Below are 25,116 nucleotides of genomic sequence, written 5' to 3'. Positions count from 1 at the left end.
GGCCTGGGAAATGCACTGCTCCCTCCCCAGTGACCTGCTCAGGGAGCAGAGCAGTTGTGCTGCAGCACATCTGAAGGGTCCCCTACGGCCACACCGAGAATTTCCCAGCCTGAACCACAATTACCTTCACTACTTTTACTTTGGTTTTTCCTGGGATTCAGTCTCACAGGGCAGCTCTGGTGGAAAAACAGCCTCTGTGTCCAGGAAGTGAGAAATGTTTATCCCAGAGCAGTACTTCCCCTTAAACAGAAAGTTTGATGCCTAACTCCAGAAGTGGTCTCTTAGGAAGGACTACCCCTTAGAGCCAGATGCCAGTTCCTGACTGCCAAATCAGCATCCCAAGGAATGCTAGTGGCTGAAAGCTACAAAAAGAAATGATTTGTCTCCAGAGTTTTTTTTGGCTTTCACATTGGCACAGCTCACATGTTATCTGTGGCATCACCTTGCCATATTTCCACAGGAGCTTATTCTGAGGAGAGGTGAAAATAGGTTACACATCAGATGGATACAGTGGACCTTTAGACAATGATGGAGACCTTCCTGACGTGGTAAATTCCAAGTGTGACAGTGCTTCTCTGAGCAGAGCAGCTGGGATGTCTTTACCAAGAGGTACAGACTGTGAAACTCATGAAAGGCAACTGGAACTGTAATTATCAAATACAGCTTTGAGGGGTGAAGCTCCTCTGACCGCAGGAGGGAGCAGGAGCCCATGAGGAATGGGCACTCAAGATACTTCCAGACTTCCACACTGGAAAGATCTTTTCAGCTTATGTTGGAAGGGACCTTAAAGCTCATCTCATTCCATCCCACTAGACCTGGTTGCTCCAAGTCCCATCCAACCTGAGCAAAGTTTCTCTTTATTCCTCAAACGGAAACCCACCAAACCTCTGGCCTCAGGAAGAGGACCAGGATATGAAAAGCCAGCAGGGCACCCACGGCAGGATGGGTTTGTGTTAACAGAGTAATTTCTACACTGCAAGTTCAAGACTGCAGAATTAAGGAAGCTTGAGGTGAGAGCTCATGTTAACACTGTTAACACCCACAGTAGTGCTTTAATACATGAACCACCACAGGAGTGTTCTGAAAGGTTGCAAACCCCAGTAACAAATGCATTAGTTATGGACAGCTGCTTTAACAGAATTTAAAAAAGGTGACACTCCAAATGAAAATGCCACTGCTGTCTGTGGCAGAGCTGCTGTCACCCAGCACACACCACTCATCAATGGCTGTGTCAGGACTTCCCTTTTCCCTCCCCCAAGCTCTGCTTCTCCTTGTTTCTCCACCAAAAAAGCCACCAGAACCACTATCTCCGGCCACCCATGTTTCTGAAGTTTCAGAAACTCAAAGGGAGGCAGAGGAGGAGCAAAGAGGATTCTTAAGCCCAGGAAATATTTTGCATAGCAGGAGCTTTTAAAAGAGAACATTGAATTCCATTCTCTCTTTTAAAACCACCATCCCACTTTGTTAAATCTGTGGCTGTACCTGGTTCAGGTGTAACACAATGAATTCATAAAGCTTTAACAAGTCCCTAAAGACCCAGCTTTCCATATTTGATCCATTTCTCCCTTGTTATACAGAAAACAAATACAATCCCTTCTTTATGTATCAAAGAACTTTTTAAAAGGCAATTTTTATTTAAATACAGACAAAACCTGTACCCTCATCAGCCCTTGACAATTCTTCAGTGTAATGGGAAGTTAATCCAGCAGCAAGAACAATCTTACATTTAAAAATCCTCATGAAGGCAAGTGCTGAGCTTGGACCAAAGGAACCTCCCAGATGTGACACTCAAGAGCCCTGCACAAAGAGGCCTGAAAAAACATGTTTACAACTCTGCTCAGGCTGTCCTCTGTGAAAATAAGTAGTGAATTTTCAAACTTACAGGAAGTTTTAAGCACAGTCTCTTAACGATCTGCACTGGGTTTTTAAGTAATTAAAAAAGAATGTCATTCAATGCTGTGTAACAGAGCATGAAAAATCCTCGGTAAAATGAAACGGTGACGTTTCTGAGGTACATATACAAAAATTCATATGTACAGGTTTCTTGCTTTGAGAGGATACTAAAGGTCTCTAAGGCAAAATAATTCCCATTTTCATCTGCAGCAGCGCTGTCACATTTTAGTTGCAATTTGGATATTCCTTGAAAATATTATGAATCTATTATGAAGTCCGACTTGTTCAGATAAATTCAAAAGAAGATGAGATGGAGTCTGAGGTTTAACACCAGAACTAGAAGACCGTTTCTTGAACTTATCTAAACAATTTAAAATCCTGTTTGAATTCTTATGGCACAAGACAGCTCAGAACTGAAGGTCCACTTGGCCAATTCAAAAAAATAAAAAAAAGATCCACCACACCCCCAGACTAAAAGATACAAACCAGAGCTTTACAAAGGATGAATTGGGGCTGAAGGCAGTTTAAGGCTTCATTAAAGTATCTGCCAAGTTCTGCTGCTCCTTGTGTAATCCATTAACAGACTTCAGTGGGATTGCACAGACAAAACACGGAGCAGAAATGGCTCATTCTGCCCAGTTTGAGCAAGACACAGTCACATTATCTTTTTTGTGATTCAGAAAGGCAGGAGAAAAAGTTTAGCCCTTCCTGCCAGGATCATTTTATTCTCCACCCCTTCCCTTGAGTACTATTAGAGATGACTTACAAAAATTAAACCACACACACTAATGAAAAAATTAGTGTGGGGCAAAGAGTCTCAGTATTTTGTTGTTTTCCTGCCACGTTTGACAGAATTAAAAACCAGACACAGCACGGTTTTCACGCAGGCAGCTGCTGGCGGTACAATCAACACAAGGTGGTGTGTGAGTTGGATCACCCCTGTCTGTAAAGCTGTCCTTAGTCTGTTGTTGACCTCCTGTACCAAAACCTGGCCCTGTAGTCGTCACTGCAGGTCATGAAGCCGGGGTTGGTGGGGGAGTGGACAATGCAGCGGACGATGCTGTTGTGCCCGAGGGAGAGGAGGTTCCTCCGCTCAGCAGTTCTGGAATCCCAGCAGCAGAGACTTATGGTCCTTTCATCTGGGAGCAGCACATAATCTTCTGTGTGGTTGAAGACAGCTTGTGTCCTGTGTACTTGTCGGCCACTCAAACCGGCACCTGGATATACGCAGCAAAATATTGTTAAGTTTTAGGAAGTTTCCCAAGACCTAAGAATAAACTTTTCATAAGTATCAATTCCTGCAGTCTATGAAGGAGTCGTGTTTTCTCTGCTTTCCTACCACTTCCACCTGCAACAGGAGACCAATAATGAATATTCTTTTGTAGAATCATAAAGGTGGGAAAATATCGAGTCCAACCTGTGCCCGATCCCCACCTTGTCCCAGAGCACTGAGTGCCACTTCCAGTCATTCCCTGGACACCCCCAGGGATGGGGACCCCACCACCTCCTTGGCAGCCTGACCACCCTTTCCATGAAGAAATTCTTCCTGATGTCCATGCATAGATATGTAATATATTGCAAAATTCCTTAGAGGATGGAAGGAATACCTACTCCAGCTGTGCCCAACCCCTCGGTATGAGCACAATCATTTACCTTTAAAGAGCACTTTTGCTTTATATTTTTGCATAAGGCTTTCAGCTGTAAGCAAGTGGAAAGAGCACAGACAGGAGAACACACAGATTCTCATGATCACTGAGGACTTTTTAATGTATATATCATATGGTCTGTTGTATGAGCTTCCCTGGCCATACCTTCAATAAAATGTGTGTTTCCCATACAGACATTTACTATGCACTGCACACACTCGATCCTACCTTGGATCCTGCACGTTTCCTGGGAAGGTGCTGCTCCCTGCTGGCTGGGAGCAGGAGAGAGCTGGAGTGCAAAAAGGGACCTACACAGCCCAAAAGCTGAGCCAACTTTCAGCATCCTCTTCTCTTTTATGCTATGGTTCCTGCTGCTGAAGCACTTAGTGCTTGACACCAAAGCCTCTCCCAGCACACAGCTCCTGCCACATGCAAAGCTCTACATCCTTCATCATTCCCTAATTCCTGCTGAGATCAAAGCATGGCACTGTTACCATGCTCCAAGGATTGCACACAACTGCATCCTTTGAAAAAAAATAAGCAAAAAAAGAAGCAAACCAACTGCAGCCACATTTCAGACTATTGCCATGGCTACAGAGCTATTTTTTGCACCCGAGTTAATGGTTAAAACAACTGCCCTGAAGTAGGTTCAGTGCTTCTTTTTACTTTTCCCCAATTTAAGGATAACATCCTTCCAAAGCAATGGAGTAGTGATGTCAGAAAAGTCTCCAAAATCTACTCAGACTAAATACATTTACACTGACACGGAAGGATCACAGTTTCTCTTATGGAATTAGTTTATCTGTTTTCAAAAATCCGGGGCAATTTATCCTCAAAGCAGCAGTCTCTCATTGCCTTTAATTGTTCTTTGACAGTATTTCCACCCCTGCCATGGGTTAATAGCTGAAAAAGAAGGTGTTTGGGAGGTCACCTGCCACATACCTGTGTATTTGACCAGCGTCCTACCAGTGGATATCTCCCAGAGCTTAGCTACAGAGTCTTTTCCACTCGACAAGATATACTTGGAATTTTTGGAAAAAATAGCAGAGCAGACTTCGGCTCCATCGTGTGCCTTCTCAAAGGTGGTGATGCAGCGGTTGGAGACCCCATCCCAGAGTTTGATGCAGCCATCCTTGCTGCCCGTCACGTACATGTTGGCACTGGCGTTGTAGTTGACGGAGCAAATGGCGTCCGTGTGCTGGTCCTGGGGGTTGCAGGACACGAAGCACTGGAAGGTGTTGATGTCGTACAGACGTAACGTCGGGTGCTGGGTCCCAACCAGGATGAAATCTCCAGAGGGGTGGAAAGAAATGGAGCGCAACATCTCCGCTTCCTGTTTGCAAAAATGCACAAATGGGTAAGGAAGGACAAAATCTGCAGTGGAAGGGTGAGTTCTGCTGGCACCGAAGTGCTAAAAAACTGCTTAAATGATCGCTTAGCACAACGGGTTCTGGTTTGGCAAACTAGAAAATGCTTCCTAAATAGGATTTAATGGCAAATAGGACTAAAATGACAGGCTACCTGTAATTGTATCACAGTTCTTGTCCTAGAGCAGCCTGCAGTGCCTCCTCATTTTTGGGATATCACACAAGTGACAGGAGGCTCTGTCAGCCAGCCACACAGCCCCCAGCCCACCATCACCTAATCCCAAGCTCCCCTCCAAAACTGATGATATAACTGACTTCAAACTTAGGCATATTAGTCTAGATGAACAAAAAGCTGATAGGCACTAGATTTACATACTGTGTCCATTATGCACCAGCTCTTCACCATAATGCCTGCAAATGTTATACCTGTGTCCTCCTACATCCCTAATCCCTGATCAACTCAGGCACAACTCAACTCACTGATACCTCAGCAATTAAACATTCCAGCTTTGGCTGCTCTGAACTGGTACTGTATCTAACCTGTATATATTTGAAGGCTCTTTTGGCAGAAGGTTTTGAATAATCAAACAATTTAAGTGTGTAGTCCCTTGAACCAGATGCCAGGATCTGTTCTGTTGGATGGAAAGCTAAACATGTCACTTCATCCACGTGATCATACAGAGTCCGGATAACAGGGTGGTTTTCCATGTTTTGCTGTGCTGTCTCATTCATCATGACCTACAGGGAACATTCAGCAAAGTTATTGTTAGAAACCAGAATGTTTTTGACAAGAAAAGTAGGTTCTAGGCTTGCCAAATAGCAGCTCCTTTCCAACATAACCAGGCACACAATCAATGTTCTTCATTGTTTTGATGCCTTAGAATTTTTAAGATTTTTAGCAAATATGGATTTTTAGTATGGCTGTAAAGTTTCTCACACTTCAGAATAGCAGTTGACAGTTACCAAACCTGTTCTCGTGCTTCATATTGAATTTTCTAAAGTCTTTAGGCTTGTTTAATGTTCTTCTCAAAGAAAGAGACTTTAGCAAGGACATTCCATTGGGACATGCACCTGGACTGGAATAACAAGATATGTGGTAGACAAAACAAGATATAAGGACCCTTGGAGGGGCTCCAGTGGGGCAGTTCTGAGGGTGGCACCAGGGCAAAAGGACTGCATGTACCCACTAGACATGATAATTAATTAAAGATATAAAAGTGTAAGAATTCTGTATGTAGGTGTGTGCCTATGTATTGTGTGCACCTGAGGGCCTTCATCAAAGAGCTGCTCTCTATCTCATTTATACTGATATTGTTTGGAGTATTTTTTCTTCCATTTCAGGCATCAGTTTGAAGGCCTTTTATATACTGTCAACAAACTAAATCCCTGTATCTTTACAAAGGTCAAACAACATGCTCAAGGACAAACTAGTTTCAGTAGTAGAGAACTGGTGAAAGAAAACATCACCTTCATAAACAGCCTGAAGCAAAACACTGCACTGCTATAAGAACTGAGGGAAGCTGCACCAGAATTGCAGCTTTTTGCTGAGAATTTAGTGTGCACTCTGTGCAAAAAAGTCCACTTTTAAATACCACCTGATAACTGCCTTGGAAAAAGATAAAGCAAATCAGTATGTATTGCATGAAACAGTTTTGAAACACCCAGTGAAACACATCGCCATGGGGGGCTGCAGAGGCCAAAAGTGCAAGTGGGTTCAAGGTAAACTGTGTTCAGACAATACAGCAAAGACCAGCAACCAGAGGAAGCAACTCCTGGCTCAATTCTCTCTCTGCTGCCAGGAGCGACACAGGTGTCCTTGCCCTAGTTCTTCCTTTTCTTCCAAGGTCTATGAGCCACTGTTGGTGCAGGAAATACATTGAGACAGGTATTTAGTCCCTCTCACAGAGGCAGCCACACGATACAGACATGGCAAGGTCACAACTCCCAAGGGGTTACAATTCCCATGTTACCTCAATGGCCATGGCATGGACACAACTCCCAAGGGGTTACAATTCCCAAGTTACCTCAATGGGCATGGCACTCTTGGCCAACATCCTTTCTGTATCCAGGATTTTGATGGAGGCATCAGCAGAGCCCGTGGCTATTAACTGTCCATCTCTGCTGTAGGTGGCCACACGACAGGGCCCTTTGTGAGATGTGACGTAGCAGGTCTCGTACTCTGAGGCCTCAGGAGACATGGTCTGCACGTCTGCATCGAATTCCAGGTCAATTCCCGTGCCCGGAGCCACCGTATCCGACCGGCCAATTGCGTATTGGACAGCGCTGTCATCGTTCTCCATGCCTGGAATGAGAGAAGGGCGGGCACTTAACCAGGAGAACCTTCTCCTCAGACAGAGGAGAGACCCCGCCATGGCTCCAGGGCAGGTTTTGGGAAAGGGAACCCCGAGGGGCAAGGCTGAGCTGGCAGAGCAGGTTTGGTCACACAGCAGCACTTGTGGTGAGCAATGAATGAGGTGCTTGGGCTGCACCAGAGCAGGCACAGCTCAAACTAACTGTGGAAATACAGCCAGTGAATATTGTAGTGTTCAGTGCTGGTAAATGCACTGAGAATCAGCTACTGGCCATGGACAGGCCTCTGCTCAGCTTTTCACAGGGGGTGAAACAAACCCCAACACTATTACATGAGTTTTAAAGTAAAAAAATGAAGCATTCACTGATTCTTTTCTTATTTTATTGCACTCAAGAACAAAGCCTACTTCACAAACAACTATGCCTGTATTGCAAGGCAAAAATTTTACTGTTCTGCACACCCAATTTATAGATTTTTATTTCTGGGATGCACCTGCAGAACAGAGAGTTCAGCACTGACAATCACAACAGGGCAGACACAAGAGTTTTCAGCCCTGTGCCCAGCGGTGATCAAATGATCAAATGCAGTAGAACAGATTTTTGCTGCTTTCATCTGCAAATTTCAAGTCTCTCGTTCTTATTTCAAACAGACATGAGGTCTCACGTATTTATACCCTTGGAACTCAACCAGTTCAGGCAGCAAAACCAGCTGAGTTACAGACAAGACATGATGTCATGGCCAGAGCTCTTCCAGGACTTGTCAGCTCGCTCCAAGAGCAGCTCAGGTGTTTTCCCTACACACTGAGGCCCTTCCAGAGAGAAGGTACAGGGAGAGGACACACGACACCTCTGCTGAGACCTCAGACTGGGAAGATTTCCTGAAGACTGATACATAAAAGCCAGCAAAGATTGCCAATGGAATGACTTGCTCCCTTTCCAGCACTGCCAGGAAGAACCACATAGAAACTATTTCTAAAGTTGGCAGAACTGTGAGGGTGTTTCTCTCACATCTGTGGACTCAGTGATCCTCTTCACTGAGGTGTTTTTAGAAAGCTGCCACTCACCCAGGACCTAGGGCAAGTGTTCTTAAATGGTACAGGAGTTCAGACAAACAGATCCGGACAACACTCAGAGATCTGTGCTGCTTTTAATGCTCACTAAAGGATAACACAGGAATGCCCTCCAAAAAACACCACAGAGGCAAAGGCTGTACCCAAATATGAAGTGTGGTGCTATTACCAGACACAACCTTTGCATCAAAGATGTGTTTCCAGTGACACCAACCTCTTCATTCACTGGGGATTTAGAAACTAGACTTTTATGTCAGCTTTTGGTTGTGGCTTACCTAACTTAATTAGGTGCAGCAGTTGTTCAGATGGAGCACAGACAGACTGAGGTTTGATCTCATTTATCAAGCCATTGGCAATGTTGATGTATCCATCATAGAGCAGCTGACTAATGATCAGTTTGTAAAGTTGCTGACGGTCTTTCAAACTGACTTTTGTCCTATACATTGTGAGCAAGGACTGCCTTGGAGGGGCCTGAAACGGAGAAGAAAAATCACATACAAGAGAGTTGCATGAAACCACCACAACCTTCCAAGAAATTTCAGTGCAGGCACCAAATATTGCCGTGTTTTAGGTGAGAATCAGAGACAGAAAGGGGAGAGAAAGGGGAGGAAAAACCTGTTTCACTTGTCTGCAGCGGAAATGAGAATGTGACCCATAACCGGGCCCGGCACTGCACGAAGCAGCCCCGGAGCCCGCAGCGTTACCGAGGGACAGTGCCGGTGCTCCCGGCGGGCCCGCGCTCCGATGGATGGATGCACGGGGCGCACAGGGTAGTACCGCCCCGGCCCCGCTGTCCTCCCCCCGCGGTCCCCGCGCCCTGCCCGCCCCCCCGCGGCCCCGGGCGGTGCCGGGGTGCCGTGCCGGCGGCCCCGAGCCCCGCGGTCCGGTACGTACCGACCCTTCCTTCTGCCGCCCGCGCTCTGCCCCTAAGATGGCGGCGGGAGCGCGGAGCGCATCGAGCGGCGGCGGCGGCGGCAGCGGCGGGGGCGGCCGGGCCCGCAGGACGCTCCTCCGCGAAGGCGGCTGCATCGAGCGCCCGCACATCGATGGGAGGCGGCTCTTGAGGGGGGGGCGACAGAACGGGGCGGCGTCACGTGACCGGGCACCGCGTGGGTCACGTGACGCGGGAGGCGGAGGCCCCAGGGGGGAGCCCGGGGGACCCTCTGCCCGTTCCAGGGATCCCGGGGGACCCTCTCCCCACTCCCGGGGGTCCCCAAGGTCCCATTCCCCATACCAGGAATCCTGGGTGTCCCTCTCCCCATTCCCCCCAGCAGGGATCCCCTGGGGTCCCTCTCCCCGTTCCCCCTTCCGGGGATCCAGAAGTCCCTCTCCCCATCCCCCCAACCAGGGGGCCCGAGGGTCCCTTTTCCCGTTTCCCCTTCCAGGGGTCCTTCTTCCCATTTCCCCTTCCGGAGGTCCAGAGGTTCCTCTCCCCATTCCCATTCCCCTTTCCGGGATTCCCGGAGGTCCTTCTTCCTATTCCCCTTTCCGGGGATCACGATGGTCCCTCTCCCCATTCCCACTCCCACTCCCCCTCCAAGGGGTCCCGAGGGTCCCTCTCCCCATTCCCCCTTCCAGGGATCCCGGTGGTCCCCATTTCCCGTTCCAGATCCAGCGGGCCCTCGCTCCGTGCGGGCTGCGGGGCGGGATCAGCGCGGGCCGTCCCCGCACAGGACGCAGGTTGGGGGGGGGCCCGGGGGGTTCTTTTGTGTCGCAACCGCGAAGCTCCGAAGCGGCGCTTCCAGCAGAGTGGGATCCCCCCCCGGGGCCGTGCCGGGGCTGGGCGATAAGTTGCCGGGCGCTGCAGGCCGGGCCGGCCCCACCGGCGGCGCCTCGCCCCGCCCGTGCCCAGCACAGCCCGACCCCTCCCCGGTCCTACTCACGTCAGCCTCGAGGAAGGGCAGGCGGAGCGGGCGCGGGTCGAGCAGCGGCGCCGCCATGGGCGCTGCCATGGCCCCCATGCCCCGGGGCAGCTGTCGTCTGTCACACGCTGCGGCCACTCGGCGGCCCGACATCTTCTTCTTCCCTATCCTGACCCGCTTTGCAAACACCCACACACAACAACCAGGGGCTCTCTCCCTTCGCTCTTGTTTTCAGCACCGCGGGCGCAGCGGAAAGTTGCCTTCGGTCGCGGTTCTTCGCTGGATGGAGTTTTTCCTCCCCTGGGCGGCCGTGGAGCCTCACGGGGGCCCCGGGGCAGCACCGGCACCGCCTCGCAACTCACGGGCCGCACTCGCTGTCCCGGCTCTGGCCGGGTCCGGGAGTGCCACACGCGGGGTCCGCGCGTCCCTCGGGCCGCTGCCTTCGCGCTGTAACGCCCGCGGCACGTGGCGCTGCCCGCGCTGTCGGGACGGGTCGGGAACGCTCCGGGGACGCTCCGGGAGAGGCTCCGGCCCTGCTCGGCCCGTCCGCGGGATCACCCACACAATGGCCCCGGCGGCGCTGGGCCCCGCGCGCGGCGGTGCGCGGAGGGTGCGGAGTGGGCGCGGGGGGCGCGCGCGTGTGCCGGAGGGGGCGGCGGGACTGACCTGGCGGCGCGGCGGGGGCGCGGGGCGGGCGCGGCGGCGGCCACAGGTGCGAGCGCGGCGGGCGGGGCGCGGGCGCGTTACGCACTTTGCGCAGCGGCAGCGGCGGAAGCGGCCGGCGGGAAGTGCGCGGGCGGCGCGCGCCGCGGGGCGCGGGCGCTACGCAAAGTGCGTAACGCGCGAGCGGCGCGGCCACCGACACGGCGCGGGCAGGGCAGGGCACCGCGCGTGCGCCCCGCGAAGGGGGCGGGCACGGCGGGACAGCCAATGGGAGGGCGGGGCCGCCTCGCGGGGGGAGCCAATCAGGGAGCGCGGGCGGTGGCAGGGCGGCCAATGGCGGACGGCCGGGGTTTAAAGGGGTATTTAAGGCGCGGCGGTTTGAATTCAAACAGACGCGCAGCAGCCGCTGAGGCGGCCGGACCTGGGTGAGAATAGGGATACTGGGAAGGATGGAGAGGGTCCCGAGGCTTTGTGGGAGTGTATCTGTTCGCTGGGGGCGTCCCTGCGGCCTTGGGGGGGTCCCTACCTGCCGGAGGGTCCCTGTGGTGCTGAGGGGTGGTCCCTGCCCGCAGAGGGGTCTTTGTCCTTCTGTAAGGGGACCCTGTGATTTTGGGGGTGGGTTCCCCCCTGCCGAGGAATCCCTGTGGTTGTGGGGATGTCCTCTGCCCGCCGGGAGGGTCCCTGCGGTTCTAGAGGGTGTCCCTGCCCGCCGAGGGGTCCCTATGGCTTTGTGGGGGTGTCCCTGCCCACCGGGGGGACTACCCCGGACGGCGTTCAGTGGCGGTGGAAGGGGGGTGTTGATAAGAGCCCCGAGAGCTCGCGTGTTCTTTGAGCTGACCCCTTTCCCCCACCGTCTCCTCCCAGGCCGAGCCGGGTGTCACTCTCCTCGGGCGCTATGGACAGGAGCAAGAAGGAGAACTACGCCGCCTACCCCGGCCGTGCTGCCAAGGTAAATGTCCGAATTACAAGGTTTTATATTAGTTCTCCTGAGCCGTTTCTTCTGCTGGATCGCTGGTCTTGCTACGTGAATTCTTGTGAGATTGCCATGAAGATTCTGTGGGTCTGTCTGGTTGGGTTTGGGGTTGGCAGTTTTTGCTTTATTTTTTAGTGGGGGCGTTGGTAGGGTGTATTTCTCCCCGGAACTAGAGGTTTCAAACTCCGTGGTAGTGTTATCCTTCTGTAGCTTTCTCTTGGAGACAACAGTGCCCAGAGCTTACTTTTTTTTTATTGTTGCTAATATTAGTGTGACTTACTTGATTTGGGAAATCCTCCGTACATTTGTAAGTGCTTTAAGATCTCTTAGAGAGAGAGTAAGTGTGTATAATCAACTTATTCCAGATAGTTTCCAAAAGCAAGCACTGTGTCAATGTTGCTGTTAACACAAGCATGCAGCAGTGTTCAAGATCACCCTGATTACATATATTTTCTGTTTAGAAACACAAGCACTTTCTCACTTTTTTAACTTAATACCAAATAGTCCTGGTAAGGTTTTGGATTAGCATAAACAAAACTTCCTTTTAATGAATCTGTTAATGCGTTATTTTTAGTGAACTGAACCAGAAATAATATCTAGGGAGAGAAAAAAGTACAAACTGTTGCATAAGTACAATTAGAGGGTCAAAAACGTAGGAATCCTGATCATTAGCATTTAACTTAACTGTAGCCAAAGAACTTTAAAATGACTAAGATTTTCTTAAATATAAATTAACTTTTCTCACTAGAAACAAAAGATTGAAAGTATAAAAGCAGGTGAACCTTCTGAATTTGCTTTGTTCTGCTGACTTCCTCTTGCAGTGCAAGATAGATTAGGATGGACAGTACTAAGGGCAGCAATGACTCAAAGCTGGGTATGTGTTTGTAGCGAGCATCTCCGGTCTTAATACCTTTGGCTGATGTTCTTCAGATGTGGAAAAGTTTTGCTGTGAATTTTTCTACAATTAACATAAATCTTTCCTTTTTGCAGGTTGCTAATCCCCTTGGGGATGGCCCCAGACGTGTCCCTGTGTCTCAGCATACTGCCCAGAGCCGCTTACTGACCAGTGGAGCTCAAGCACAACGTGTCCTGTGTCCTGCAAACCTTCCCCAGCGAGTTCCTGTGCAATCCCAAAAACCTGTGCTGTCCACCCAAAAACTGTGCCAAAACCCGACAGCGCAGCAGCTCCGACCCAAACAGCCCGTCCAGGCCACTGTGAAGCCTCGGTTTCCAAGCAAGAACGGCGAGAAACCCCAACAGGCTCCAGGACCTGGTAATTCTGAGGAGGATGTGCCTGTGGTCACACAGCTGTGACACTGGGGATACTCCTGTGGACCAGAGTGGAGTGCAGGAAACCTAAAGCTGCTGCTAATCTGGGAACAGCCCTGTAGAGAAGTTCTTTGTTGTGCCCCAAAATAGAAGAGCAGCACGTGCTTCACCTTAGATGTTAATGCACTATCCTTGTAAACTTATCTTCAAACTGACCATTTAGAGCCAAAATGTGTGTTAAAAGCTTCCAGGTGCTCACTGGCCAGCTGTGAGTTAATGTAATTGGCACTCAGATATCACAGGTTTTTGAGGATTGATGTTAATCTTTTACACACAAGAATATACTTTGGGGGTAGGGGGAACCTCATGGGGTTCATTTTTTAAGAAAGCTGTTAAAATTACATTTTGCTAGCCCTCTTTCTTTCCCAGCAGTCAGCTATGCCAGGTTGCTTAAAGTGTCACAGAATGTATTCTAAGAATGTCTTTAGATAGTGCACAAAGGTTAGATTTGTTCCTGTGTGAGTGTTTGTAGGTCTGGTTCATAAATTTATTTACTTCTCTGTTCATAGCAAAAAATCCTGAAGCAGAAAGCACCTCTAAACAGAAAACTGAAGAGACTGCCAAAAAGAAAAGTGAAGAGACTAAAAAGTAAGTTTTATACCTAAATTCTAGATAAGTGAGGCCTGTTGGATTAGGCTTGTTTTTAACTTCTAGAACTTCATGCTACAGTTAAACTGAAGGCTACTTGAGCCCCTTAGTTGTGGAGACTGATGATCCCTACACTTTGCAGTGACAACATGTGAAACACTAGGAAATCTTCCTTTGAACTGATAATTCTCAGGAACAAGGACTTGCTGTAAACTAAACAAAACTTTATGCATTTAGCATAAATGCATAGTAGCTCTTCACATGAGAGAACACTGATAGCTGCTGCTCCAAGATGTACTCTTGAAAACAAAGCCTCCTTCATCTGGGCAAGAGGCTGGAGTCTAATTCAGGATGAAGTTGGATTTGTTTGTGGCTGCCTTAAATAGTTCTGACATGCACTACTGATGTGTTTGTGTTAAATGTATCCAAAGGAGCCAGTCTTGATTTTGTAGTAGTGTGGTTGGTGTTAGTCTCCATTTATTATCAAGGTTAGGCTGCATAAATTTTAGGAAGGAATAAAACAGCTTTCAGAACTTCCTTTTGGAAAGTCTCATTGCATACTTTTAGTCTTCTGGTGTTCTCTTCAAGACTAAAATCACTAAGAATCTATTGAACAGGAGCATTAAAAGTGACTGTAAATTTAGGAGGCAAAGCCCAAAAAAGAATCTAGCTTTTAACTTTCCTCTTGCAGAAGACAATGGTCCCTTGAAGATTTTGAAATTGGTCGTCCTTTGGGAAAAGGAAAATTTGGGAACGTTTACCTGGCACGTGAAAAACAGAGTAAATTTATTCTTGCACTGAAAGTGCTCTTTAAAACACAACTTGAAGAAGCTGGTGTAGAACATCAACTAAGAAGAGAAGTTGAAATACAGTCCCACCTTAGGTAAAGTTTAGTGACTAATTACTCTGCTTTGTTTGCATTCAAATAAATAAAGTAACCTGGATTATGATAAGGTTTCTTTATGATAAGATTTCTTCTTTCTTGAAAGAAAAGAGAAGTTTCTTTTTAAACATATGACACCCTGGTATTCCTAGTCAGGATTTTTGCCTTTCTGCACCACAATTTACCTTTGTCTGCCTTGCAATGAAGTGACTTTTGGTAAAAAATCTTCCTATTATAAAAATGCTGCTTGGATTTATGTGGCTGCAATTTCTCGAGTCTGAGCTTGTTGCTGGTGTTCTGCTTCCTGGAAAATAGGAAGAAATTGAGTTTTCACAGAAAATACTTAAGCTTCAATTCCCAAACCTATAGGAATTGGCACCTTCAGTGGTAATTAGTCTTCCAGCTGCTGTAGAAAATTATGTTCAGAAGACAAGAATTAGCCAAACTCTTGGCTGGCAGCTTCCAGTAGGGACTCTAAGCTGCTGCTTTGGTGAACACCATCTCTCTGCTATGAAGCTCTTTTTGATTTGTTGTGAGCTGAAGGAACACTTATGAGATGAAGTTCCCATGCTGGTCTTGAAATGGGAGAGGCAGGAAAGGGAAATTAAAGGTTTTGGACAAATACCTTGTTCAGAATAACACTTAATCTCTTTGCAGGCACCCCAACATTCTCAGGTTATATGGCTACTTCCATGATGCCAGCAGAGTCTACCTGATCCTAGAGTATGCACCTCGTGGAGAAGTCTACAAAGAACTTCAGAAGTTCACCAAGTTTGATGAACAAAGAACTGCTACAGTAGGTTGTTCCAGCTTCCTATACGGCACTTTTAGTAGCTGGAGTATCTGCAGGATAAAGCCAGCTCTTCACATAAAGTTCTGTATTCTGCTATGACACTGAGATTCCTTGGATGCTGGTTTGCATATGGGCTTGTGACAGGGAATAAGTTGGGAACACAGTTACATTAGTGCTGTGTAATAATGTATGTTCACAACTGCTTGATTTTGCAATTGCTTGGTCACTTCAGGCACAGCCTGTATTGCCAGATTTCAAGGGTTTAAGGAATAATTGCTTTAACTTAACACTACTAATTATGCCTAGAAAAAGCTGTACTGCAGCCAGATAAACTCTAGTGACAGTGTCTTTATTAAAGACTGTTCTCTCTCAACACAGTACATCACCGAATTAGCAGATGCCCTCTCGTACTGTCATTCGAAGAGCGTCATTCACCGAGACATCAAACCTGAAAACCTGCTTCTGGGCTCAAATGGAGAGTTAAAAATTGCTGACTTTGGATGGTCAGTGCATGCTCCATCTTCTAGGTGAGAATTCAATGTAGTGAAATCTTTCTCTAGTGAAAATAGCAGTTTTTGTGTCACACAGTTGTGGAATGGAGATGAACTTCTTCAAATACTGGGCAAAATGCTACCACAACAAAGGTCTTAATAGTGAACTAGTGTAGCAGAGGAGTGTTGTTATCCTGTTTTTTTCAACAGTTCAAACCTTGCTGACCCTGAAAGAGGGTTTGGTGTAGGGTTACAGTGGTCTCTGAGATGACAGACCAACACTGGCAATATGGTTATTTCCTACTGAGTGTGAAATTGCACCTAAAAAAGGAGGACTGGATTTGTTCTCACAGGTGAGGTGAAAAAAGGAGAGGAAAGTGATTGCAGGGACTGAGAGGAGAAAATGTACTGCTGGCAGTTCTTTGCCAGATATTCTGGTGGTGCTGAGCCCATTCAGGTGGACTATACTGAGGTACTGATGATGGTCAGCATTAGTTTTTATCTGACTCTGGAAATAGATCCTATAATTGCCATAATCAGTGATGAACTTGGACTTTCCTGCAGGAGAACAACTCTCTGCGGAACGCTTGATTACCTGCCTCCTGAAATGATTGAGGGAAGAACACATGATGAAAAGGTGGATATTTGGAGCCTGGGAGTTCTGTGCTATGAATTCCTTGTAGGGAAACCACCATTTGAAGCAACAACGTATCAGGAAACCTACAGAGCTATTTCTAGGGTAAGTGCCAGTGCTTATTTGGACAAGTTGCCTTTCAGCTCTAGAAATTTTGAGTGACAAATGTATTTTCACACTAGAACTGTAGCATGACATAATGATCTGTGTAAAACTGTATCCCCAAAACTGTCTTCAGTCATTCAGTGCAATGACTATAACGAGACTTCAAGATCCCTTGTCTTGCTTCCTTGGTTCTACCCCGTTTCTGCCTACATCTGAATTTCTATGTTTCATAAAGCAACTCACCTTCTAACAGCTTTTCTAATTGATAAAATGAATATTTAACATTCAAGGTGTTATTAAAAATACATAACTTTTCCTGTTGCATACCCCAGAAAGGTTTCAGCAAACTAGTTTTGTTTGAAGCAGGCTGAAAATATACACAACTATACAAATACTTCTACAAGCAGTGAGAGCCTTGTTCAGGATTATGATGAAATTATTTGATCTCATCTTTGGTTCTGTAGTTTGGTTATTGCCAAAGAACTTTTCCCTCATCTTTAGTGTCCTTTTTTTTCTTAGGTGGAGTTCAAGTTTCCTCCATTTGTAACAGAAGGTGCGAGGGATTTAATTTCCAAGCTTCTGAAGCACAACCCATTCCATCGACTGCCCCTGAAGGATGTTCTTCTCCATCCCTGGATCACGGCACACTCTACAAAGATGCCCGACAGCAGAAAGAGTGATGTTGCTGCCCCATCCAAAACGTAGTTTTAGGAGGACCTCATGGGATCAACAAGAGGAGTCTTGTACTGTGACTACTGTAATGCTTACAAATAGGAAAAGCAGGTCTTGGAATCTAATGGCAATTGGAATCCTTGTTGTTGTCTAACACTCTAATTGCAACATAAAGTTCTTTGACTTCCAGCTGGAGGTTGTGGGATATTTAATATACTTGATATCCAGGTACTTGTGGGCCAGGTTTGATGTAAGTGTTAAGCTGTTCAAGGCTCTTGTGGTCAGTGCTGGTAATGGTTTGTTGTTCCAACCAGAGGAAGTTGTTGCTTTGGCTCATTGAACAGTGCAATATCCTGGAGGAACCTGCTCCTCGCTTCCTGGGCTGCTAAGGGTGTCTTAACTGTGGTGTAACCTGAGACTGAGAGAGTTGAATGCATTTCTCAAGTGCTTTGAAAATGATGTGTCAGTTATTTTTTTTTGTCTCTAGTTTGTTTTCAATGTGAGCACTCAACTTTGAAATAAAGATTTGTTACACTGCAGCCAGCATGGTGGGGTTCCTTGTGGCACTGGTTGTCTCTAACAGCAGCACAGCTGAACTCCTCCTCTGTGGTCACTAAGTTTAATTCCCACCTCTGTCAAAAAGGAAGCTGGTATAAAGTTCTTTTCAGAGTGCTGGTACCACCAAGCAGGTACACTTAATTAACAGAAACTGCATTAATGGAAAAAAAGCACTTAAGTACTATCTTAAATTAGCATGAATTACTATCCCTCAATCCCAAATCAGGATTACAAGGTAAGTACCAAAGGTGTTGCTCCTTACCTTGTTAATTTGTTTAGACTTCAGCCTGCTTTGTCCTTTCTTAAATGAATTCATTCAAACACAACATGATCTGCAAGCACTTCTAAGAGAAAGGTCTGGAAAGTATTGTTATCAAACAGGATATGTCATATTAACGTCTGGCATTGGAAGACATTCTTTAAAATGTACCAAGGGTCAGGACCTTTGCCACCAAAATCTGCAGACCAACTATTTTCCAGTAAAACACTTCATGCAAACTAAGAGAAAGCAATTTATTGTATTTTCATTATAAGACTTCAATGTCATCTTCACTATTTTACAAACGCTTTTAAAAAAAAATCCTTTTACAAGCAAGGATTCTAGAATTCAAAATATATTCTCAAATTAATTTAAAATATACTTTGCCAAAAAACCACTTCATCTTAACAAATTGCCAGTAGTTTATACAACCATCTTTATAAGTAATCTGAATTCTGGTCATAATTTATATGAAGCTGTTTCTTTTTACAGCAAGAAAACTCTAGTGCTGGTGCCTTGTAATGACATTTGCTTTAAATTATTCCAGCTTTACATGTGATTTTTGAGAAAGAGAAAGAAAAGTAAAAGCTTGTTCTATCAAGTTCAGGACAAAACAGACTTAGCAGAACTGATTCTAAATAAGAAAACGAGGCTGCCTCATACTTATTCTGGAATTCTTTTATTATTATTTGGCTGTTGTCTTACACTCTAATTGCAACATAAAGTTCTTGACTTCCAGCTGAAGCTTGTGGAATATTTAATATACTTGAAATCCAGGTAACTGTGGGTTTGATGTAAGGTGCACTTCAAAATATATTCTCAAATTAATTTAAAATATACTTTGCAAAAAACGCACTTCATCTAAACAAATTGCTAATAGTTTATAAAACCATCTTTATTTTATAAAGTAATCTGAATTCTGGTCATAATTTATATGAAGCTGTTTGTTTTTACAGCAAGAAAATTAGTTTAGTGCTGGTGCCTTCTAATGACTTTTAGGTACATTTGCTTTAACTGATTCCAGTTTTACATGTGATTTTTGAGAAAGAACAAGCTTTGACTATTCCTTCAAGTTTAGGACAAAACAGACTTATCAGAACTGATTCTAAATGAAGAAAACAAGGCTGCCTCATACTTATTCTGGAATTCTGTTATCTTTGTACAGATGGAGCTGGGGAACTTCAGTGCATCCAACCTGCCTCTGGATTGGACTTTCTACGTGAGGAAGGAGTTAAGGTGCAATTTAATTTTATGGCAATAGGCTGCTCATAACAAGAAGTTATTTGCTTTTTCTCTCCCTCAGCCAACTCTCATCCTCATCTCGTGATTCCTTCCTCTTAATTCACTAAATTTCAGAAAAAAAAGTTGATCATCAGGGCAACTTCCTCTCTTTTACTTTGATCAAATTCCTCTATGGGCAGATGTGTCAGAGCCACCTTGGGGCCAGTGTAAGGACAAAGAGAAGGTGAAAAGACCTGGAAGGAGGAACAGCTCCAAAACAGCACAGATCTGGCTCAGCCTGTCTCACACCAGCACAGTTCTGAGTCTCAAAGCCAGGCTTACCCCAGAATGTTACCCTGACTACTCAGTTTTGGGATTCAGTCTTTAGTTGGAAGGTGGAATGTGAAAATGCACATGTGTATCTACATTCTAATAGAAGTGGAAGGAAAAGCAGAAAAATAGAATAAGGAAAGGAAAAGCAGCTCTAATTGGTACATTCACCAGTCTCAGTCAAAACCATAGGAATTGTTCCTCAGAAGCCATGAATTGGAATGTCTGGACTTCAGGTGCAGGTTTAAGACTCCTCCCCAGGAGCAGAAACTGCTTGGGTTACTTTTAAGATAAAAATGTGTTTCCAGTACAAAGCCAGATCTCAAGACATTAAAACACCACAGCTTGTCTCTGACTTGATTCTCTTTGGAGCATGTTCACATAGGAGGTAACTCTGGTTATACTGATTTCAGTAGACTAAAGATCCCTTCTGAGTCTATAGGCATAAAAAAAATTAAAGTAAAGCAGTTCAGTAAGACCAGCTCCCAGCCTATAAATAAAACACATTTTCAAACAATAAAATCTTGGAATAGGGAAGCAGTACAATGGAGCTGTAGTTTCAGACCAGTGCACCACTTATTCTGGCTAAAACAATTATCACTGCAATAATTAATCACAGGGGTACTCCCACTAAAGTTAGTTCAGTGTATGTATTGTACTGCAAGACAGGCCATAATAAAACCTTTTTCTAACAAAAAAAACATCTACTTGCCACTTTAGATTCCAATATAAACCCTTACCAAAAGAACTACCTCTGTAGTAGGATGTTATTCTACGGGAAAGAGAATCTTACTGTTTCTCAGCTACACAGTAATGAATTAATGCTGAGACTCAGTTCTGACAAGGAAAAAAATTAAGGCTCAAAAAGAAAGATTGTAAAGCCCCAGGATGTGTTAAGAGACTGCTCGTTGTAAAGCATTTATACTACCAGCTGCAGTGCAAACCAGACACCATTTGAACAGGTTTTTCCAAAGGAGAGGTGGCAAAAGGGAAAGAAGGTAAGGACAGCATTTTTCACAGTGACATTTACCTGAAAGAACAAGTCAGAAATGCAAGGTGAGGTCAGCACGAACATAGAATCCAAGGAAGTCTTTTAAAGAAACTTTGTGGATATGGAGCATTTAAAAACCCAAAGCCAGTGACAAATCATCACGGGTTGGAGGCAGGAGGTTTGAAGAACCCGATTTTGCGGCAGTACCGGACAACAAAGGGCACAGAAACCACCGTGATGCTGATCCGGACCGGAGCAAACAACTTGTGCACAGCATAGGCCAGGACAAAGGTGCTGGTGCCTGCAGCCATCCTGGACTGCAGGGAGGATTCACTGAAACCAAGCTTCAGGAGAACTGCAGTCATATCCACACCACTGGGGGGACAGAGAACAAGACTCCTTTAGTTAATTCTAAGGTTTGTATTTTTTAAAATATAAAGCGCAGTTTAACGTGGCACAGTTCCAGCTCTGGAATTGATGTGCAAAGTAGATGCTGTTAAATATTGAAAACAAGGGGTTATTTCAGCAGTAACAGCTTAAATTACTTCTGAATCAACAACACATGCAGTATTTCCTGATTTCAATTTTTTCTTAAATTGGCAAGTTCCTTGTGAAGTCAAATATCTCCTCAGTTTTCCAAATGTACAGTTGCAGCATGTGCATGGGAAATACTGACAGAATCACAGAATGGTTTGGGCTGGAAGTGATCTTAGAGATCATCTAGTTAGAACCCTTCAGCTCAACCTTTGGAGAGAAAATAATCTATTTTTCCACACAGGGATTTTCAAAAAGTTAGTGTGAATTTGTGTTGGAAATGTGTCTTTCCAAATTTCACAGTAAAGTCTATCCTGTCTCTGGAGGAAATTTATCACTTAAACATAGAATAATGCAAACCAAATGGGGTGCCTGTTGTTGGGCTTAGAGTGTTCTAACACAGGGGTACAAAGCTGCTACAATGAGAAGTATCTTATCTAAAATCTAGCAAGTGAAGGAAGTAGTATGGATCTCAAATGAGCATTATCCACCAAATCCATGAATATTTTAGTTCTCTATACACATAGCAGCTTTCATCAAGGTTCCTGTGTTTGGAGCAACTTTTCAAAAGAAGTTGTTAGTGTGACTTTTCTCCCTTCCGTTGCCAGTGCAGTACCTTTTAACTGGGAGTTCATTGTCACCCTGTACCACAAAGTAGTAAAGGGGAGAAATTCCTGTATTCCCACTGGAGTCAGGAGGAAGCAGCAGGGAATGTTTGTCTCCTCAGCTGAAATTCCTCATTTCAGCAGACATTTGTACCTGATGCACTCCCACCAAAGCCACACACACAATTTCTGTATACATTGCATGTTCTTTTTACTCTAATCCTGTTTTAGTGGCCGTTGTTTCCCGCAGTTCAACTGCAGAAACTGTGTTCAACACCCAGAAAAATAAGTTTATCTCTAAGCCCCAATGCTTTTGCATGGCTCTATCTCTACAGACCATGGCAACTGTGTGAGAACAAGAGATATCTCTGCCGAACAAAGACATTCTTTCCTCTGTTCAGTTACTCTGGTGCAGTCTCTGCTCTTTTCACTGACGGTAAACCTGTGCAAAAATATGCACAACTTCTCTCATGGCTGATGGGAGATCAGACCCACTTATGGACCCGTCCACACTCAAAATTCAGGTTACTGTGTATAGATCCTACAGGCATAAGGTACATGTCTCCTGCCAGGAATAAGCACAATGCTTAATATATTTTTCTTGGCCAAACCACTACTTTGAGGCAACAGACAACTGTACAAACCTCACCTTGACACAGCCAGGTAGAAGATTCCTAGAGATACTAATGAAATTCCAACATGGAATGAAACCCCTACAGCACCATATTCTTTAAAAACTTGTTTCAGCTGCTGGGATTTGTTGAGTTTCTTGTTCTCACCACTGGGATCAGTGGCTGTGTATTTGGGGGGTTCACGTGCATCCTAAAGAGAAAACAATTAAAAGTATTTATTAGTATTAAGCAAAAGATCATATTCCAGTCAGTTGAACCAATGTGAAATAATGAAAGCAGTGTCTTGCAAACAGTGATTTGGGAAAACAGTAACACACTTCTGCTCTTTCACATCAGCAGAGCAGATGCCTGTGGCAGAGCCCAGGCAAGGTCCCTTTTCCCAAGTGTTCCTATCAAAGGGATACATTGAGCTTGGTGTAAGTTCTTGCATAATTCAATTTTCACAATTAAAATCAGATTATTTTATCCAAATGTGTTTGGAGGTACACCCACACAACTGCTTGAGAGATGAGACTGAGGTGGCAGAGCCCCTTGCTTACACCCACTGCTCAGCTTTCTGCAGTGAATTCTTGGAATGCAGCTTTTTATTCCAGGGCTAAGCAGCTGGTGGCACTGGAAGCCAACCTGATACCAGGCTGCTGCTGGCTTAGTAATAACTCATTGGTGGAAGAGATCCAATGTTCAAGTTCCTATAAATCACCCTGTGTAGATCAGCTGATAAAAGGAAGAACTGCAGAACTGCAAGTGTTGACAGCAACGAGCAATTCTGTTGCCAAGGTGTAGACAACAACTACAAGGACGTGAAGAGCCCAACTGCACTGAAAATGCTTGTCAGAGTAGAAGTGGTTGACAGCTTTTTATCTGGGCACATTTAAAGTGCAAAACTTCACACTAAACAGATCCCAAAGCAAACTGAAATCAGACACTGTTGATAGGAACAAGACAGCCCCTGTGCTTGCCAGAGAAGAAATACTGACAGGAAGAAAGCATTGCCACAAAAGCCTCAGGATTTGGCAAATGAGGAAAAAAACACTCAAAACCATTTTTTAAGCAAGCTCACTAAGGAATAGAATGGATTCATAGTTAGACACTCTAATTACTTTCAGCCCCTGGAAGGAATTAGATTCCATGATTGTACTCCATGGCTGCTGCTTCACTGTGTTTCAGAACTCACCCTCTTATTCTTCAGTGTTATTATAGAAAGGAATTATTTACTGGGGAGGAGGGAAAAATGCTGTTTTGACTCCCAGCTTGTAAAATTTAAATACCGAGTTACTGAATGCAACTATCTGAATAACAAAATAGTTTCATAATACCTTCTGCCAAAAGCTGTCCCAACAATTCAATCGCTGTCACATGCTTAGTCAAGAACACTCATTTATTCTACAGCATCATTTTCTTAAAAGCCAAGCATGGTTTGAATGGTATTTTAAAATTTAATAGCTTACAGTGAATTTTTCATACGAACAGAGATGATTGTTATCTATTCAAGGAGCCAAACGTGGAAAGCTGCTGAGAAAACAGGATCTGACAAACTACAGAGGTACATGAGCCTCAGGGGAACTGTGGTACAGATGGATTATATGTATTCACTCCTGTTCCCAGTCTCACACGCCAGGCAATTTTGGAATGATATTGAAGAAAGATGTTAAAATAGAATCACTTCAGCAGATGTTATTTGGACCACCCAGGGTGGTCATGCCCTGAATAATGCACAGCTTAGCAAAGAAAGCTGCTGCTGCTGCAGTATTTCTGCTAGAAACACAATTTTATTCACATAATTTCGGTGATTTAAGGCATGAAAACGCGTCTGAAACATCCTGTTATGCTTTGTAACGAGGCTACAGAAATCACCCTGCAAATTAAAATGTAGAAATTAAAACTATAAACGAGGCGTACTGGAAAGCTCACATTCACAGTCTTGGCACCAGCAGGCGTAAAACAGCTCCCCGTCTCCTACAGAAACCGGGGATAAACACGATCTAATGATCCCACGGCCCCGGGTTGGGGGGGTGGGATGGGTGGGACCGAACTCCTAAAGGCACCCCAAAAAAACCCGAAGAACGCTTGGAAGTCAGGGCATTTTGTGCTTTAACCCAAAGCTCGCCCGCTCCCCACCGACAGGCGCCCCCTCGCCCCCCTCACGTACCTTGGCGGAGCTGCCGGCGGCGCATCCCCGCGGGATCGGCAGCGGCACCGGCGGCCGGAGCGCGGCCCAGGCGGGCCGGGGGACGCGGGGCCCGGCGGGGCCCGGCGGGCTGTGGGGACACAGCCGGGGACACAGCCGGGCCAGGCGGTACATGGCTGTTCATGGCACCGGGGCGGCCCCGGCCCTGCGCGCATGACGAGCCCCAGACACACCGCAAACCCGCCTCCTTAAAGCCGCAGCGGCCCCGTTCGCGGGGCTGCGTGAGGCGGGGGCACCTTCCACCGCACCCTCTTTTAGTTTGAAGCCGTTTCCGTGTCACTCAAGGGGCTTGTAAATAGTCGCAGAGCCACAGGATATCCTGGGTTGGAAGGGACCCACAGGGATCGTCGAGTCCTGTCCCTGTCCCTGAGAGCGTTGTCCAAACGCTCCTGGAGCTCTGGCAGCCTTGGTGCTGTGCCCGCTGCCCTGGGGAGCCTGGTCAGTGCCAACCACCCTCTGGGGGAAGAGCCTTTTCCCGATATCCAACCTAAACCTGCCCTGACACAGCTCCAGCCGTTC

General features: G+C 46.0%; 3 protein-coding genes across 6 annotated transcripts; 1 reads left to right on the top strand and 2 right to left on the bottom strand.

The window, feature by feature from the left end:
• Positions 1-1,594: 1,594 nt before the first annotated feature.
• Positions 1,595-10,926, bottom strand: CSTF1 (cleavage stimulation factor subunit 1). 2 transcript variants are annotated; one of them, XM_051803334.1, is made up of 7 exons: positions 10,170-10,926; positions 9,181-9,345; positions 8,562-8,757; positions 6,931-7,208; positions 5,447-5,644; positions 4,482-4,872; positions 1,595-3,110 (listed from the first exon to the last, which is right to left on the bottom strand). In XM_051803334.1, exons 1-7 carry the CDS (start codon positions 10,299-10,301, stop codon positions 2,851-2,853), a joined length of 1,620 nt encoding a protein of 539 aa, XP_051659294.1. In that variant the 5' UTR covers positions 10,302-10,926; the 3' UTR covers positions 1,595-2,850. The 2 variants fall into 2 exon arrangements, with proteins under 2 accessions (XP_051659294.1, XP_051659293.1); XM_051803333.1 differs by having other exon boundaries at positions 9,181-10,306.
• On the top strand, positions 10,736-18,522 carry AURKA (aurora kinase A). Of its 3 annotated transcripts, none has more exons than XM_051803339.1 (9): positions 10,736-10,758; positions 11,676-11,760; positions 12,775-13,057; positions 13,623-13,701; positions 14,393-14,584; positions 15,242-15,380; positions 15,756-15,904; positions 16,433-16,607; positions 17,127-18,150. In XM_051803339.1, exons 2-9 carry the CDS (start codon positions 11,707-11,709, stop codon positions 17,310-17,312), a joined length of 1,257 nt encoding a protein of 418 aa, XP_051659299.1. In that variant the 5' UTR covers positions 10,736-10,758; positions 11,676-11,706; the 3' UTR covers positions 17,313-18,150. The 3 variants fall into 3 exon arrangements, with proteins under 3 accessions (XP_051659299.1, XP_051659298.1, XP_051659297.1); XM_051803338.1 differs by lacking the exon at positions 10,736-10,758 and adding an exon at positions 11,066-11,170 and having other exon boundaries at positions 17,127-18,522; XM_051803337.1 differs by lacking the exon at positions 10,736-10,758 and adding an exon at positions 11,130-11,236 and having other exon boundaries at positions 17,127-18,522.
• A 479-nt stretch (positions 18,523-19,001) lies between these two features.
• On the bottom strand, positions 19,002-24,759 carry FAM210B (family with sequence similarity 210 member B). Its single transcript, XM_051803352.1, has 3 exons — positions 24,559-24,759; positions 22,427-22,599; positions 19,002-21,013 (listed from the first exon to the last, which is right to left on the bottom strand). The coding sequence occupies exons 1-3, from the start codon at positions 24,709-24,711 to the stop codon at positions 20,797-20,799; spliced, it is 543 nt and encodes a 180-aa protein (XP_051659312.1). The 5' UTR covers positions 24,712-24,759; the 3' UTR covers positions 19,002-20,796.
• Between the last annotated feature and the right edge of the window lie 357 nt (positions 24,760-25,116).

The sequence above is a fragment of the Manacus candei genome, unplaced genomic scaffold (assembly GCF_025592945.1).
Source record: "Manacus candei isolate 608988 ecotype Guabito, Panama unplaced genomic scaffold, ASM2559294v1 h1tg000057l, whole genome shotgun sequence".
In the NCBI taxonomy this organism is placed as follows: domain Eukaryota; kingdom Metazoa; phylum Chordata; class Aves; order Passeriformes; family Pipridae; genus Manacus; species Manacus candei.
The sequence above is the reverse complement of the archived record's forward strand: the minus strand, read 5'-3'. Positions and strand labels throughout refer to the sequence as shown.